The sequence below is a fragment of the Mesoplodon mirus genome (assembly GCF_964341445.2).
Source record: "Mesoplodon mirus genome assembly, chromosome: 3".
NCBI lineage: Eukaryota > Metazoa > Chordata > Mammalia > Artiodactyla > Ziphiidae > Mesoplodon > Mesoplodon mirus.
Genome location: NC_138978.1, coordinates 155673817 through 155691287, shown reverse-complemented (window position 1 = coordinate 155691287; position 17471 = coordinate 155673817). Strand labels below are relative to the sequence as shown.

The 17471-nt window shown below is 36.8% G+C and overlaps 1 protein-coding gene across 1 annotated transcript in view; it reads right to left on the bottom strand.

The window, feature by feature from the left end:
* KCNK2 (potassium two pore domain channel subfamily K member 2) overlaps positions 1-17471 on the bottom strand; it is a 166231-nt gene that overhangs the window by 114376 nt on the left and 34384 nt on the right. The window contains exon 3 of the mRNA XM_082613764.1: positions 7047-7164. Coding sequence (XP_082469890.1) covers positions 7047-7164 — 118 coding nt within the window. The remainder of the gene's footprint in view (positions 1-7046; positions 7165-17471) is intronic.

Genomic DNA, 17471 nt, shown 5'->3' with positions numbered 1-17471 from the left:
TTAGAACCAAGAGATGGCTGCATGGAATTCCTTTGTGTTTAGAATTAGTCATCATCTGCATCGTACCTTATGTGCACACAAACCACAATACTTACACATGGACCTAATTTGGCACAGGTACTTCTTTTGTAAATACCATGTTATTTTTACAGTACCACATAAATAACAATGCCAATTTTCCAAGAGTAAGATTGCACAAGTCTAGATTTTTTTTTTAAAGGATTGGGAAGAAAACAAATATGTAGCATAATTACTAGCTTAAAGTAGACAGGCCCAGACAAATGTTATTACGTTTCTTCCCTATCAAATGCAATACTTGAGACAATTACAAAAATATTTCTCTGATAATCATCTCACCTAGTTTTAATCACATTCCGAGCAATACTTGCATATCTAGTGGTCAATCAGATGCTCTATAAAATCTATAATCTATGACAAACGTGCTGCATTTCATATAGTGGTTGGGAAGGGGGAAATGACAAGATTAAAAATAGATTCTGTATTTATTCAGGGCATGAACTTCAAGACAATTCTTTGCTTCCAATTTTGGGGTAATTTCATGATCACATCATTTGACAGTGACTGATTTCCCGAAGATTAAAAATATGTTATCACAAACTTTTCCAAAGTAGGCAAAAATATATAAAAGTAGATTTTGTTACAGAATACAAGCAGTTCCTGCCTTGAACACACCCAAGATGTGGATGACTACTATGCAGATACCATAGCCAGCCCTCCTCTCACTGGCACTTCTGGTTTCTTTTATATCTATACTTTCTTGCTCTGCGTTCTACTACCAAATGATAATAATAATAATAAAAACACTGCCTCACTCCTGGGAAGATTACATCCTTAATGCTCCCAAATCCCTTTCCAACTAGCACAGGATTCTGAGTACTAGGTGCTCTGAATTAGACCTCTTCGTGCTGATTAACATACATACGTAATGAGAAAAGATTTGGAGTCTATAATACTATTTATGCAATAATTCTGCTTTATTGCCTATCAAATATAATTTTGCACTCTGCAATCTTAACTACTGTTCAGAAGGCATTTTCTCTGAAGAATAAATGCATTTTAACTTAGAAAAAAAACCTGTGTGAAGGTTCTGAATGGTAGGAATTGATGTTAATATCCTGAGATAGGTTTTATTTTCATTAAGTTTAGTGGATGGGAAGAGAAACAGAGCATCAAAGACCCAAAACAATTTGTTAATTTCAACTTCTGTATTTCAACTGCACAACACCAGAAGTACAGATTTTGGAAAAAGAATTATCTACTTTAACAAACTGGCATAAAGAAAAATGTTTAATTATGCTAAACAGGTAAATAAGAGTTGGCAGAAAATCTGTGACCATTGTCATAACAGCTTCAGCAATTCAATAATTCAACCTAGGTAAAAGGAAATTGAAAGTCCCAGTGGCTGGTTCAAAATACAGAAAAACTAAACATAGAAACTATATACCTGAATCCAATCTCTATAACTCAAGGAGTGGAAAACAAGAGTGCTTTGTAAATACGAGAAATGTTACTCCAAGGAAATGTTTTCCATAAGACCTAACATGATGCTTTGGGATCTTAAAGTTGCTGTAGACCATAGTGGTGTCTTGTTATTTGCATTCTGACACTCAGAGATCAGGATGATTCAGTGATAAGCTTGGGCAAATCTGGTCCCTGGCATTCTGATTTACTTTCCACTGGGGAAAATTTTATTATATTTTAATGCCTTCAGGGAATAAAATCACCTTACATCTTATTCTAATCTTTAAACTGACCTCAAAATAGAATACACTTTTCCATTACATCATTTTTGCCAACAGCCTTTCCTAGAGTTTAAGTGATTCCTTATTAGCTTTAAAATAAAATTTAAAACACTAACCCCGCCCCCACCCACAGCCCCATTCTCAGAGATGAGTGCATCTCCATCCATAAACTCTCTTTTTAAGATCATGCATCCGTCCACTTTTCAGCCTCCTCACTGCCACCTCCGTAGTTCAAGTCAACATCTTCTCCCATATGGAGTAATAAAATAACCTTCTCATTCGCCTTCCTGCTTTCCCTTTTGCCCTCTGAACAGCAGCCTGAGTCACATCAGGACTCCCTTCTGCTTAAATCTTTCAGTGGCTTCTCACTGAATTGAGGATATTGTCATGACCTACCAAGTCCTACATCCGCTGGCCCCTGTTCATCTTGCTAACCTCGCTTCTTCTTTGCCATGCTGTGCCCTCTGCCTGAACTCATCTTGGCACTCTTCTTTCCCTGGCTGATTTCTTTTCATCCTTTAGGCTTCTGCTTAACTGTCACCTGCTCTGAGAGCTCTTTAATCAGTTTGCTTTAGAGCACCTGGCACCTGCCACTCCCTGCCACTCCCTGCTCTGGCTCCACTACCTACTCTTTTTTTTTTTTTTTTTTTGCAGTACACAGGCCTCTCACTGTTGTGGCCTCTCCCGTTGCGGAGCACAGGCCCCGGACGCGCAGGCTCAGCGGCCATGGCTCACGGGCCCAGCCGCTCCACGGCATATGGGATCTTCCCGGACCAGAGCACGAACCCATGTCCCCTGCATCGGCAGGCGGACTCTCAACCACTGCGCCACGAGGGAAGCCCTCCACTACCTACTCTTGATCACGTACATGAACTTCTTGTAGAGCATTTACTGCCATTGATAATGGTCTTGTTTTTCAGTGCACTGACTGATTGTTGGGTCTCCTCAACCCCAATGTGAGCTCCAGAGGGAGCCTGTCCACCTTGTCTTTCTAGTCTGTCTGAATTAAAGAATAAACCAACAAAAAACATTGAGGTGGGAAAATGACTAAAATGAAGCTTCCTAATATAACACCATGTATAAAATCTTGGCCATTTTTTTAAACTCCTTTTTCTTCACAGGATCAACTAGGACTGCTTATGAACTACCAGCCTGCTGCCTAGATATTCATTTCATTTCAATAGTCAACATTTAGATGCCTCTCTCTTTGTTGTATTAGTCACCAAGGCCTGTTGATTCCCGCATCTAATTATTTCAACCTTTTGTCCTAATCTCATCTTTCAACACCAACTCCAATCCTCCCAGTCCATACTCTCACTCCCCTTCTGTGGATCACAGAAATGGTCTCCTAACTGTTCCCTCACCGTCAGTCTCCACGTATCCTCTTCCTGACAGATGCATCTTCTGATGTCACTTTTAACCTGTCATTTCGCTTTGCAAATCCATGTTCTTAGTACAGTAGGTCCAAAATTCTCAAAATCCAAATTATATTCAACTGTATTCTTCCCACATGAATCAGTCAATAATATTTCCCATTACTCCTTTAAACAATTCCTCTGGTCTACTCAAATACTTACTTTTCTATCCTTGAAATAAGTCAGGCTCATTCTCCCTTGGTGCTTTTGCTTAGCTATCTCACAGACTGGGAGGCTTCTTCCCCTCCATCAATCTAAACCAAAACATTTTCTTCAAAGCATAGTTCAAATCCAACTTCCCTAATTAAGCCTTTCCTCCCCGTTCCAGCCCACATGTTCTTTCCTTTTTCTCAATTCTTATAGCACTGAAACCACTGTTCCATGTAATATTTGATTATACAAGACCTATTTTTGTTATTATTCCATTATTTCCTAATTGTAAATTTTATCTCCCAAATTTGACTGCAAACAAGGACTGTGTTATTTCCTTTTATACTCTCAGCAGTGGCAAAAGTAGCATAGATCCAATAGGAGCTACTACGTTGACTTAATGATTTACAGGGTTCTAAAGATGAATCCCTTCAACTACAAACAATTTTAGATGACCTGTAATTCCTAAACAGACCATATTCTCTCTTACCCCTAATCTTTCCCACGTGAACTCCTGATACCTGGAATGCTCCCATTCTACCTTTATTCATCTGGGAAATTCCTAATTCTTTTTCCAATCTCAAATCGGACATTTATCAAGGAAAGGGAAGTATTCCTTGCTCCCTTTTTACCCACCCATCTACCCCAGTATCTATGTACAGTGTCACTCCTATGCATTCCCACCGAATGCTCTTAAGCCATAGCACCTGGCATACTATATTGTAAATGACTATCTGCCCGCGGGCCTCCCTGACGGGTCTGTGTGCCACCCGGGCTCAAGTAATTTATCTTTTATCTTTATAGTAGCAGACTGATCATGTTTTATTATTTTTTGAATAAGTAAATGAACAAACAAAAAAGTTAGTAATGAAGCCTGTTTAAAGAGCTAAGAATTTAGTGTAATAAGTTATCAATTTAGTGTTATGTAATTTCCAACAAGGTAGAGTTCGTATCATTTAGAATCCCCATTTGTTTTTAAGTCCAAAAATAATTATTAAGCACCCACTATGTGTCAGGCACTGGGGATACAGAATAGACTCAAACACATAAAAATCCCAGAACTTGCATCTTATTAGGTGCGATAAGCAGTGGGGTATGGTGTTTGCTCTGAATGAGTTGGAATCCAGAGAATATTTCTGAGCAGAAGGTTTCTTTCTACATGGATGCTGGCACTGAGATGATGCTGGCTTGGACCAAAATGGTGGCAGTTTGAATGGTGAGCAGTAGTTAAATTATAGATCTACTTTAAAGGCAGAGCCAATAGGACTGGCTGGTGAACTGGAAGCAAGGAATAAGAGAAAAAGAATAGTCAGGAATGGATGTTAGTCTGTGCAACTGTGAAATGGAATTTGTGAAGGGCTTGGAAGGGTTTCATTTTGAAAACAGTGTGTAGATATACGAAGAGATTCTCTAAAATTAGGTCTTAAATTTTAATATTCTATTTTGTATAACTGAACTTCTCTTGGGCATGTTTCTAATGAATAATAAGGGTCACTTTGGCTTCTTAGACAAATTGTTAACACTAAGTAGAAAAATCTGGGACAGTTCAGCCAATGCAGCTCCATGAAGCACTGCCTATATCAGGCACCCTACAAGAGCAACTGCAACTTTTTCTCCCAGACTGTCTCAAGTTCTATTTTTTAAACAACTAATACAGTGTAGCTTAGTGCTAGAGGTTACAATTTCTATGATTTCTAAAAACCACTTCAAAGATCATACAATTATTATCATTAGCAATATTAATAATTACACTTTGAATTTTATTAAATAATGACTTGGATATCTCTCAAATGGAGACTTACGAAAGAGGCCAAAATTTTTACCTTGCCCTAGACCATAATCTAGTCCAAGGTCTGAGGAGATGGCCTTGACCTAGGAGTAGAAGACCATGGAGTAAATGTCGGTGACCTAGAATGACTTAATCCACCTAAGACTGAGATAGAACAGTAAGAGACTTGGGCTGTCAGGCAGCTACCTAAACAACCTAAATAATCAGCTACTGTGCTTAATGGCTATAATTTGGGGGTAAGGCTGGTAATAACGGTTTATTTTTTTCATGTGTTGAAGTATATGTCTGCAAAACTTACTGAATTTGGGATTCAAAAAATGAGACTGTTTATAAACATAGGATGCAACACTAAGTCTGTATAATGACTAAGTCTCTTGGAGAATAATTTAGTGGTGGTCATGATGAGTTATAACGTGGACATTTGAGTTTTCATTGGGCAGAAACAAACCATTCTCACTCAGTCTGTGAGCTTTTTTTTCCTTCCAGACTCTAAGTAGTATACACAATAAACAGTTATTTCCATAGTAGAAATGGCCAAGATGTCTAAGCTCCAAAGTTAACCTGTTATTATGGTTAGATATCAAGGTTGCCATTCTTCCAGATTTTCGCAGCCACACAACTTTTGACCTAGCTGATGGAGATGTAAGAGTAAACATAGCTCTTTGACTTCTTAACAAAGGCAAAAATCAACATGCTAAGGTATTTATTTCACTGGCAAGTGTTCCAGCACAAAGAGGCATTACAGTGGATTCACATAATGACAGGACACTACAAATTCCTCTCAAAGGAAAATTCTAAGCAAGAGTTCGTCCATAAACTGTCCATGTTCACTTATTTAGGACTTTGATATAAGGTATTCATTTGAAAACTGTATACACTTCATAATCTATCAATGACATCAAAGAATAAAATTAAAACTTTTAGAATCGTAATTCACACACCCAAATCAGAGGTCAAGCCCATGAGAGGAAATCTCATCACAAGCATGCATGGAAGGGGAGAATTCCCTTTGCACACATATTTCCTTCATAATTGTGATGAGTCAATTTCCTTCTCTTTATTGAAAATTATGCTTTAAACCCACCTCCTTCCATGAAACAAGCAGCTGTAATTCCTCCCAATCCTCACGGCATGGCAAGCATGGCTTTCACTATGGGGTCTGCATTTATATCCTCTGGATATTTCTTGGGCACTGAAGGACTAACTAACAGAAGAGAAGTCATCTACATGTACCCATTCTGCTGCCTAGTGGATGCACAGTCAATCCCCAAAAAGAGACCACGTTCCACTGTGACCCTTTTTAACAGTATGACATGCAACATGATTAAAAGGTAAAAGGGCAAGGGCTTAAACTTTCATGCTTTTGTAATCTTAATGTTTCAGTGTTAATTTTTTATACATTTGTGTTATTAGAAAAACATAATGCATGAAAAAGGCCTGAAATAATCATAATAGACAAGTATATAAGAATAGGAACAATCTGTTCAAATGTAGAGTTAAATTTTACAAGTTGAAGAATGTGATATCAAATAAGAACTTCATGAAAAGAATGTCAAAATTGTACTCAAATCGTTTCTTTCTGTACTAAAGAATCAAAGATGCAGGAAAATTTTAAACTACTTGTCCCCCCAAAAAAATCACCATTTCAAGCTATTTCCTGATGTTCTTATCCTTTAGTCAAATGACTCAAATGAACTGCTCTCGAGTTTCATATGGATTTTAAACAACTCAGTATTCTGAAATAATAACTAATTCATTTCCATCATTCCTTTGTTCAAACCTTTAAACTCTCTTTTCAAAATCAATTTACTGAAATCTAGTTTTCTACCTTAAGTCGACCATTTTGACCAACTGTAAAAAAATTCAAACAAGTGAATTTTAGCTCACAAGCTGTACCAAAATTAAAAAACAAAATAAGTTGTCTCCTACCTATGGTTGTAATAACAGTGCCAGCAAAGAAGAAGGAACTTCCCAAATCCCAGTGACTGATTTGATTGGAGGTGTTTCCTAAAGGTATAATCCCTGCATTTATTGCTGCCACTATTTGCTGCAAGTTTAAAAAGAAATTTATCAGTACACATGAATCACATGGAGGCATCAAACAGTATATATTCCACCCCACACGACCAATTAGACAAAGAGCATCAATTCTGAGGTTTGCTTTTCCATTTAAAATATACAATATAGGTTAAAACTTTACACTAAAGAATTTAATACATTAAATTATATGAAAATTATATTTGATATCAAGTGAATGAATCTGCATAAAGCTTATCATATTGTGTTATGATATGCATTCATATCATCATCCAGTACCATATTTAGCAACTTATTTGAATTAACAACTAAATATAGCAATAATTTTTGGTAAGCACCACAGAGTTAAAATATCAGATTGCAAACTACAATTTAAATACTATACAATAGCTTCATCAAAAAAACAAGTATTTCCAAAGTGCTAGTCATTTTGAATGGTAAACATAGGTATCCAAGCCTGGGTTGTGTACAGCAGTAGAGAGTATAATATCAGTAAGATCCAACAAAACAGGCTAAAATGACAAGGAACAGACAACAGCACTTCATCATCAAGCTTGAGTCAGTTCATTTATATCGAGATTCTTAGAATCTCTACAGATTTTTATAAATTCTATGACAATGAGTATCATCAATGACCTGTAGATGACAGTCAACAGTATTCATATAGGAACACTAGAATCTGGATGCTGCTTTGAGTATTACTGGGAGACAGACAGAAAGATGATATTATAATCCCTTCTTAATCATCAGATGGTAGGGAGGGAAGAGGGAGCTCCAGAAACACAAACATAGAAGAGAATAAGTTAGGAGGAAATGTGTAGTAAAAGAGAGACATATAGATGGTGGCAAAAGACATTTCTGTTGGAAATACAGTTTTTAAATCTTTATCACTTAATTTCCAGATTTTAAAATTGGAAGGACCTTCATTTGATAGGCAAGGAAATTAGAGACCAAGAAAGATAAAGTGACTTGTTTAAAGTTATATAGTTTATTGGCAAATGGACAAAAACTACACTGTGAAAATGGAGGCACTATCTGAAGTTAATGACATATAAATGACATGTAAGTTAATGACAATAACTATCTGAAGTTACTGTCAGATGTAAAAGAACAGGTAATCCAGAGCTGAAATGCAATATAAAATCTGTTGTCTGACTCATCTTAAACTATAAATTGAAACTTCAATAGTTAATTGAACTGTAATGTTTTTATTTACTTTAACAATGATATATATTCATTATTTTAAAAACTTAGGAAAATACAGCAAGGCATAAAGAGGATAATAAAAATTTTTCATAATTCCAGAATTCAGAGACAACCACTGTTAATGTATTAAGGTATCTACTCCTGGCATTCTGCTACACATTTTACATATATGGATTTATGAACTATATGAAATGTATTCTCTATTTTTATTTAATATTATTCTATATGCGGTTTTCCTTGTCATTGCCATATTTACTTAATCATTGCCCAACATGTAGACATAAATGCTGCTCTAAAATTTGTCTTATTATAATAAGTGCTGCTATGAACACATTTGCATATAAATATTTTTTCATTTCTGAATATTTTTGTGGGAGAGATTGCTAGAAATAAATTTGCCACATTGAAAATTATGAATATTTTAAAGCACTTGATGTATAGTAGCAAGTAGCTATCCAAGAAGGTTGTTATAACTTATAATTGCCCCCCAGCAATTTACAGATGCTTAGCAATACTATTACCTCTGATATTAATATTTTATCTTTACTGAACTGATAAGAATTGTTTACATTTACGTATCCTTTAGTGAGTGAAGTTGAACACTAATGTTTCCTTTATCATATATTAAATGCACACAAATACACATATATAGACATATATGCACAACACACAATGAAGCTGGTTTTGAGGTAACTGATTATCTGACTCTCTACTGTAAATATAGTATCAGATAAGGCAGGTCTCCCTGATTATCCTTCTTTGAAAAATGTTTTTTTGCAGTTACTAACCTATTATTCTTGCATAAACTTAGGAATCATGTAGTTAAATTTTATAGAAATTTTCATTTTCACAGGTTTAATATATTTCTGTTGTTTGGATATATGTGAAATCTATAAATTAATTAAGAAAAATGAGCACTATTATAATAGTGAAACTTCCCATCAAAGAACATGGTGTGTATTTCCATTTACTGAGTCTCCTTTCATATTCTGAAATAGACCATTTTTTGTTATACTCCACATAGGACTATAAGGTTATTTTTAGATATTTTACTTTTTTTCCATTTTATATTATAACTGGTTATTGCTGTTGTATACACAAGTATATATTGCCCATTCTTTGAGCCAGCAACTTTCAAATTTTTTTAATCTCAGAACCACTTTATGGTCTCAAAAATTATTGTAGACATCAAGGAGCATCGGAATGTGAGTTATAACTATTGATATTTATATTTTTGAATTTCTAACTTTCAAAATGTTTTCATTAATTCATGTAAAAATTATAATAAGCCCATTATATGTTAAAATAAGTTAACATACTTTTATGAAAAATAATTATGTTTTCCAATGCAAAGATTTAGTGAGAAGAGAGGCATTGTTTTAGAATTTTATAAATCTCTTAAATGCCAGGCTTAATAGAAAACAGATTCTAATATATGCTTCTGCAACCAATCTGGAAAACAGTATGGCGGGTCCTCAAAAAATTAAAAACAGAACTACCATACAATCCAGCAACTCCACTTCTTGGTATTTATCCAAATAACATGAAAAACATTAATTTAAAAAGATACGTACCCCTATGTTCAGCGCTACATTATTTATAATAGCCAAGACATGGAAGCAACCTAAGGATCCATCAATAGATGGATACATATATAATGGAATATTGCTCAGCCATCAAAAAGAATGAAATCTTGCCATTTGTAACATGAATGGACCTAAAGGGTATTATGTTAAGTGAAATAAGTCAGACAGAAAAAGACAAAAACCACACGATTTCACTTATATATGAAGTCTAAAAAACAAAACAAACAAAGCAAAATATAAACTCATAGATACAGAGAACTAGTGGTTGTCAGAGGGGAAAGGGCAGGCAGCTGGGTGAAATAAATAAAGGAGATTAAGAGTACAAACTTCCTCATAAAATAAATAAGTCATAGGGATGTGATACATGGCAAAAGGAATATAGTCAATAACACTGAAATAATTTTGTATGGTACAGAAGGTTACTAGCTTTATCATGACGATTATTCTGTAATGTATTTAAATGTTGAATCACTCTGTTGTATACCTGAAAATAACTTAATACTGTATGTCAACTGTACTTTAATTAAAACGTATATTTTTATATTTTATAGACATTTCTTCAACACATTCATTTATTCAAAAAAATATTTATCAATTTTTTATGGTGCTAGACAATGGGGAAACAACAGAGAAGTGAAAACATGGGTGGTATAGATGAGAAAAGATAAGGCATGTCTTTAGATTCCACCCAATTAAGTAAAATTATTTTATTTAGTAGAAGCAAGCTAATTCCTCCAACAATTGACCTAATATAGCCTCCATAGCTAGCATCATCATTTTAGCCTATTCTTTTGCTTGTCAGTGACGAGGTTCAGCATTACCCAGACATTTGGATAAGTTCCACAAATTATTTAAACCCAAAAGAAGCAAATGTAGACTTAGAGACAGTAATGTCTGGCAATGTGTGGGTTGTAAATAGTTATCACAGAGCTGTGATTATTGCAACAGAGGCTTGAGATGGAACCAGGAATATGTCACATCACTATGAGAATGAGTCTAGCGTGAGGTCCTTTCTCTGGAAGATTCTTGTAAATCTATATTTTTAAAGAGGACTATTTATCTATCTATCTATCTATTTATTTATTTGGCTGCATTGGGTCTTCCTTGCTGTGAGCAGGTTTTTCTCTAGTTGCGGAGAGCAGGGACTACTCTTCATTGTGGTGCACGGGCTTCTCATTGCGGTGGCTTCTCTTCTTGTGGAGCACGGGCTCTAGGCACGCGGGCTTCAGTAGTTGAGGCACATGGGCTCAGTGGTTGTGGCTCATGGGCTCTAGAGCACAGGCTCAGTAGTTGTGGCACACGGACTTAGTTGCTTCATGGCATGTGGGATCTTCCCAGACCAGGGCTTGAACCTGTGTCCCATGCATGGGCAGGCGGATTCTTAACCACTGCGTCACCAGGGAAGCCCTATTTTATATTTTTGTACGAGGTCCCCTGGTCAACATCCACAGGAAACTGGATGCCCTTGACAAGTGCACTGACAGTTCTAAGAGTCCCTACAATTTCAACGTCAATTCAGGCCATCAGAGCACTTAAAAAATGTCTTCATGAGAACTGTTTCTGTATGTGCCATATTATGTGATTAAAGTAACAATCACTTCATCTGTAATAAAAATTCACTTTTCCACTAACTGTAACTTTTGTGGACAATCAAGTCATGTTCACAATTTATGAATAAGTTGAATTTTTTAGGTTAGGGTAAAGAGAATGTGGGATCCTAGGCATTTAATCCCGAAGTACTGATTAAGGGAGGACTTCCAAATTTAACATACAATAGAAATAGTACAAAATACCCTTGATTGGATTCACACTCAAGTTTTGCTTTTCAGTTAACTGACAATCATAGAATGTGCATTAAGGAAAGGCAATTGCAAACACGATTCTAGTCAAGAATAGGAGCTTAAACTTAAGAAATAGAGCTCTGAGAGGCTTATAGTCCTAGAGAGGATAAAGGCTAAATTACTCATAAAGTAATTATAAAAAATCTTGGGTTTCCATGACAATGATGGCTTTAGAATCAAAGTTCACTGAGTTCTAATGTGAATTTGTGTATTCTTGAATTGTAAGAAGTTTCTGTCTCAATGTCATCTGGTGTTTTGGAACTATATCAAGCTTTAACACCGAACAACAATAAAACACACTTACTTGTAATTGTAAGAGACTAGTATACCCTTGGAACTCAAGGCAATCACTGACAACCATGAAAATGTTCCTGTGTGTCCGATGCCTAGGAACAACTTTAGCATGTGTTATAAAGTGCTTGACTAGCTGTTTTTTCATTGAAGGAAAAGATATTATAAAGTAAGTAACCCCGGGGAAGGCCTGAAGAATATATTATTTTCAGAGTAGGTTATATTGTGGATCTTAAAATACAAGTTCTGATTTCACATTTGTTTTTCCCTTTGCTCAGATGCTCAGATGTTCATGTTCACCAGAACAATATAGACTGTTATGAATGCCTTCCATGAATTCCTCCTCTGTTAACATCATAACCAAGATTTCATTAAAATATGCTATCATACCTATAATCCTAAAAGTAGGGTCACATTAATAATTTGAAAATTTTAAGTGATATAAGAATTCTAAACTGCAGGTACAAGGCACTGGCATCTAACTGGGCTACATCAAAGATGTATGTGTAACTGGTTCAATGACAACTTCTTTTAACTGGATATTTAAGATTGATCTCATTTCTTCTCCTCTGAAAAAGGACATTATTTCAAATAAATTGATATAGTAGCTAAATCCAATTATAATTATACTGTTAATTATACAGTTAATTATACAATTAACTGTATAATTATACAGTTCCTCAAAGGGGAACAAGTATTCTCTTGCCAAGTTTCTGTAAGACACAATTTTGTATCTTTTTTGGTCACTATTTCCTTGTGGAAGAACTAATTTCAACCTGAGTGGAGGCTAGCCTTTAGGACAGAAGTCAAATCACACATTCACAACACTGCATCTGACCATTTCAACCATATAAACAAGACTATCTTGACTTGAAGAATGCATAATAAGGAAAGCAAAATAATGATGCTCTTATTGCCAGATGACTTTGCAGGAAGATGTTATGAAGGTATCATTGCTATTTATTGTTACACCACAAAAAATCATCGTCAACCATCAATAATATGCAGCAATGTTTGAAGACTGATGCTAAAGGCTGCAGGATCCTTATGCATCTTATCCTTAACCTTCTGGCTATGCAGCAACATCATGATTACCTAATGCCAGATGATGTGAACTGCTCTGAAAAGTGCTGCTAATAAAACCAGAGAGTATTTCAAGACGGCCCGTATTCTTACAGGCTCAGAATTCAAATACAGCACTGGGAGATCCTAGGCAACCTCAATCGGCGTATTTGAATCAATGAGTAGTCACATTTGTTTATCCATTTCCTAGGTGCTTTTCAGAAAATCATTATTAGCCAAATATATTTGTCTTAAATGTTATTTACAGACATCTTTTGCATAAGAAGCTCCTCTTCTAATGTCAGTGACATATTGTAGTCCTAATCACTGGGGCCACTTCTTGGGCCATTATACATATTAAATTAAGTTCAGCCAAGAAGTAGCATTATAGGGCTTCACTGCAAACTTACATACAAAGGCAGCCCATAACATCCTTTGTACCACTGAGAAAAATCCCCAGAAACCAAAACCATCTTCTTCACATTTGTGTCCTTTCTTGGTATTCTGGAGACTAAAGCAGTGCCATAGGCTTCCTTGCATGAGACAATAATTCTGTCAAATATTTCCATCAGTGTAACATCTGGGACTGTTGACAATCTAACGAGGAAGCAAAGAACTTCCTAAAAACCATACCATATTAGCATACTGCCCCACAAAAATATTCCAGTAGCAGCTCTCAGCTAATGATAATACTGGTTGAACCATGTAAAATTGCCAATATCCAAGCACCTTTTGGCCTATAAAATAGCAATTCCATATTAGCATACAAGAGAATGGTATTTATGTTTTTGTTAACACTGTGTAAAAACATGCTGACTTTCACTGAGTGTAACACTTATTACTGCAGAATTAAAGTCAATATGAAGAGGACCTTCAAGATGGCAGAGGAGTAAGACATGGAGATCAATTTCCTCCCCACAAATACATAAAAAATACATCTACATGGGGAACAACTCCTACAGAACACCTACTGAACGCTGGCAGAAGACCTCAGACTTCCCAAAAGGCAAGAAACTCCACACGTACCTTGGTAGGGCAAAAGAAAAAAGAAAAAACAGGGACAAAAGAATAGGGACAGGACCTGCACCTCTGGGAGGGAGCTGTGAAGGAGGAAAAGTTTCCACACACTAGGAAGCCCCTTCACTGGCGGAGACGGGGGGGTGGCGGGGGGAAAGCTTCGGAGCCACAGAGGAGAGCACAGCAACAGGGGTGCAGAGGGCAAAGCAGAGAGATTCCCGCAGAGAGGATCGGTGCCAACCAGCATTCACCAGCCTGAGAGGCCTGTCTGCTCACCAGCTGGGACGTGTGGGGGCTGGGAGCTGAGGCTCGGGCTTCAGAGATCAGAGCCCTGGGAGAGGACTGGGGTTGGCTGGGTGAACACGACCTGAAGGGGGCTAGTCCGCCACAGGTAGACAGGAGGGAGTCCAGGAAAAAGTCTGGAACTGCCTAAGAGGCAAGAGAACATTGTTTCGGGGTGCGTGGAGAGTGGGGATTCAGGGGACCACCTAAATGAGCTCTGGAGACAGGCACAAGCTGCAGCTATCAGCACAGACACCAGAGACGGGCATGAGATGCTAAGGCTGCTGCTGCAGCCACCAAGAAGCCTGTGTGCAAGCACAGGTCACTATCCACACCTCCCCTCCCGGGAGCCTGTGCAGCCCACTCCTGCCAGGGTCCCGTATGCCAGGGACAACTTCCCCGGGAAACCACACGGCGTACCTCAGGTTCTTGCAACATCACGCTGGCCTCTGTGGCCGCAGGCTCACCCTGCATTCCGTACCCCTCCCTTTCCCGGCCTGAGTGAGCCAGAGTCCCCTGATCAGCTGCTCCTTTAACCTCCTCCTTTCTGGGCAAAGAACAGAAGCCAGAGGGTGATCTACATGCAAAGGCGGGGCCAAATCGAAAGCTGAACCCCAGGAGATGTACAAACAAAGAAGAGAAAGGGAAATTTCTCCTTGCAGCCTCAGGAGCAGTGGATTAAACCTCCACAATCAACTTGATGTTCCCTGCACCTGTGGAATACCTGAAGAGACAACGAATCATCCCAAAATTGCTGCGGTGGACTTTGGGAGCCACTGTAGACTTGAGGTTTGCTGTATGTGACTGACTAGTTTCCATTTTTATATTAATCTTAGTATACTTTTTAGCACTCCTTATCATTGGTGTATTTGCTTATTGGTTTAGTTGCTCTTTCTGTTTTTTAAATTACTTTTACTTTTTTTATTTAAATGATTTTTTAATATTTAAATAACTTTATTTACTTAATTTTATTTTATATATTTATTTTTCTTTCTTTCTTTTTCTCCATTGTCTCCTGAGCCGTGTAACCACACATTCTTCTTAAGTGCACATGCAACATTCCACAGGAGGGATCACATACTAGGCCACAAATCAAGCCTCAGTATATTTAAGAAAACTGAAATTATATCAAGTATCTTTCCTGACTACAATGCTATGAGACTAGGTATCAATTACAGGAAAAATATTGTAAAAAATACAAACACATGGAGGCTAAACAATACGCTACTAAATAAACAAGAGATCACTGAATAAATCAAACAGGAAATCAAAAAATACCTAGAAACAAATGACAGTGAAAACAAGATGACCCAAAACTTATGGGATGTAGCAAAAGCAGTTCTAAGAGGGAAGTTTATAGCAATACAATCCTACCTCAAGAAACAAGAAACATTGAAAATAAACACCCGAAATTTACACCTCAAGCAACTAGACAGAGAAGAACAAAAAAAAAAACCCAAAGTTAGCAGAAGAAAAAAATCATACAGATCAAAAATAAGTGAAAAAGAAATGAAGGAAATGATAGCAAAGATCAATAACGCTAAAAGTGAGTTCTATGAGAAGAAAAACAAAATTGATAGGCCATTAGCCAGACTCACCAAGAAAAAAAAGAAGACTCAAATCAACAGAATTAGAAATGAAAAAGGAGAAGTAACAACTGACACTGCAGAAATACAAAGGATCATGAGAGATTACTACAAGCAACTCTATGCCAATAAAATGGACAACCTGGAAGAAATGGACAAATTCTTAGAAAAGCACAACCTTCTGAGACTGAACCAGGAAGAAACAGAAAATATAAACAGACCAAGCACAAGCACTGAAATTGAGACTGTGATTAAAAATCTTCCAACAAACAAAAGCTCAGGACCAGATGGCTTCACAGGCGAATTCTATCGAACATTTAGAGAAGAGCTAACACCTATCCTTCTCAAACTCTTCCAAAATAGAGCAGAGAGAGGAACACTCCCAAACACATTCTACAAGGCCACCACGATCCTGATACCAAACCCAGACAAAGATGTCACAAGGAAAGAAAACTTCAGGCCAATATCACTGATGAACATAGATGCAAAGATCCTCAACAAAATACTAGCAAACAGAATCCAAAGGCATATTAAAAGGATCATACACCATGATCAAGTGGGGTTTATCCCAGGAATGCAAGGATTCTTCAATATATGCAAATCAATCAATGTGATAAAACATACTAACAAATTGAAGGATAAACACCATGTGATCATCTCAATAGATGCAGCAAAAGCTTTCAACAAAATTCAACACCCATTTATGATAAAAACCCTCCAGAAAGCAGGCACAGAGGGAACTTACCTCAATATAATAAAGGCCATATATGACAAACCCACAGCCAACACGTTCTCAATGGTGAAAAACTGAAACCATTTCCTCTAAGCTCAGGAACAAGACAAGGTTGTCCACTCTCAGCGCTATTATTCAACATAGTTTTGGAAGTTTTTGGCACGGCAATCAGAGAAGAAAAAGAAATAAAAGGACCACAAATTGGAAAAGAAGAAGTAAAGCTGTGACTGTTTGCAGATGACATGATAATATACATAGAGAATCCTAAACATGCTACCAGAAACCTATTAGAGTTAATCAATGAAGTTGGTAAAGTAGCAGGGTACAAAATTAATGCACAGAAATCTCCTGCATTCCTATACATTAATGATGAAAAATCTGAAAGAGAAATTAAGGAAACACTCCCATTTACCACTGCAACAAAAAGAATAAAATACCTAGGCATAAACCTAACTAAGGAGACAAAAGACCTGTATGCAGAAAACTGTAAGACACTGATGAAAGAAATTAAAGATGATACAAACAGATGGAGAGATATACCATGTTCCTGGATTGGAAGAGTCAACATTGTGAAAATGACTCTACTACCCAAAGCAATCTACAGATTCAGAGCAATCCCTATCAAACTACCAATGGCATTTTTCACAGAACTGGAACAAAAATTTTCACAATTTGTATGGAAACACAAAAGACCCCGAATACCAAAGCAATCT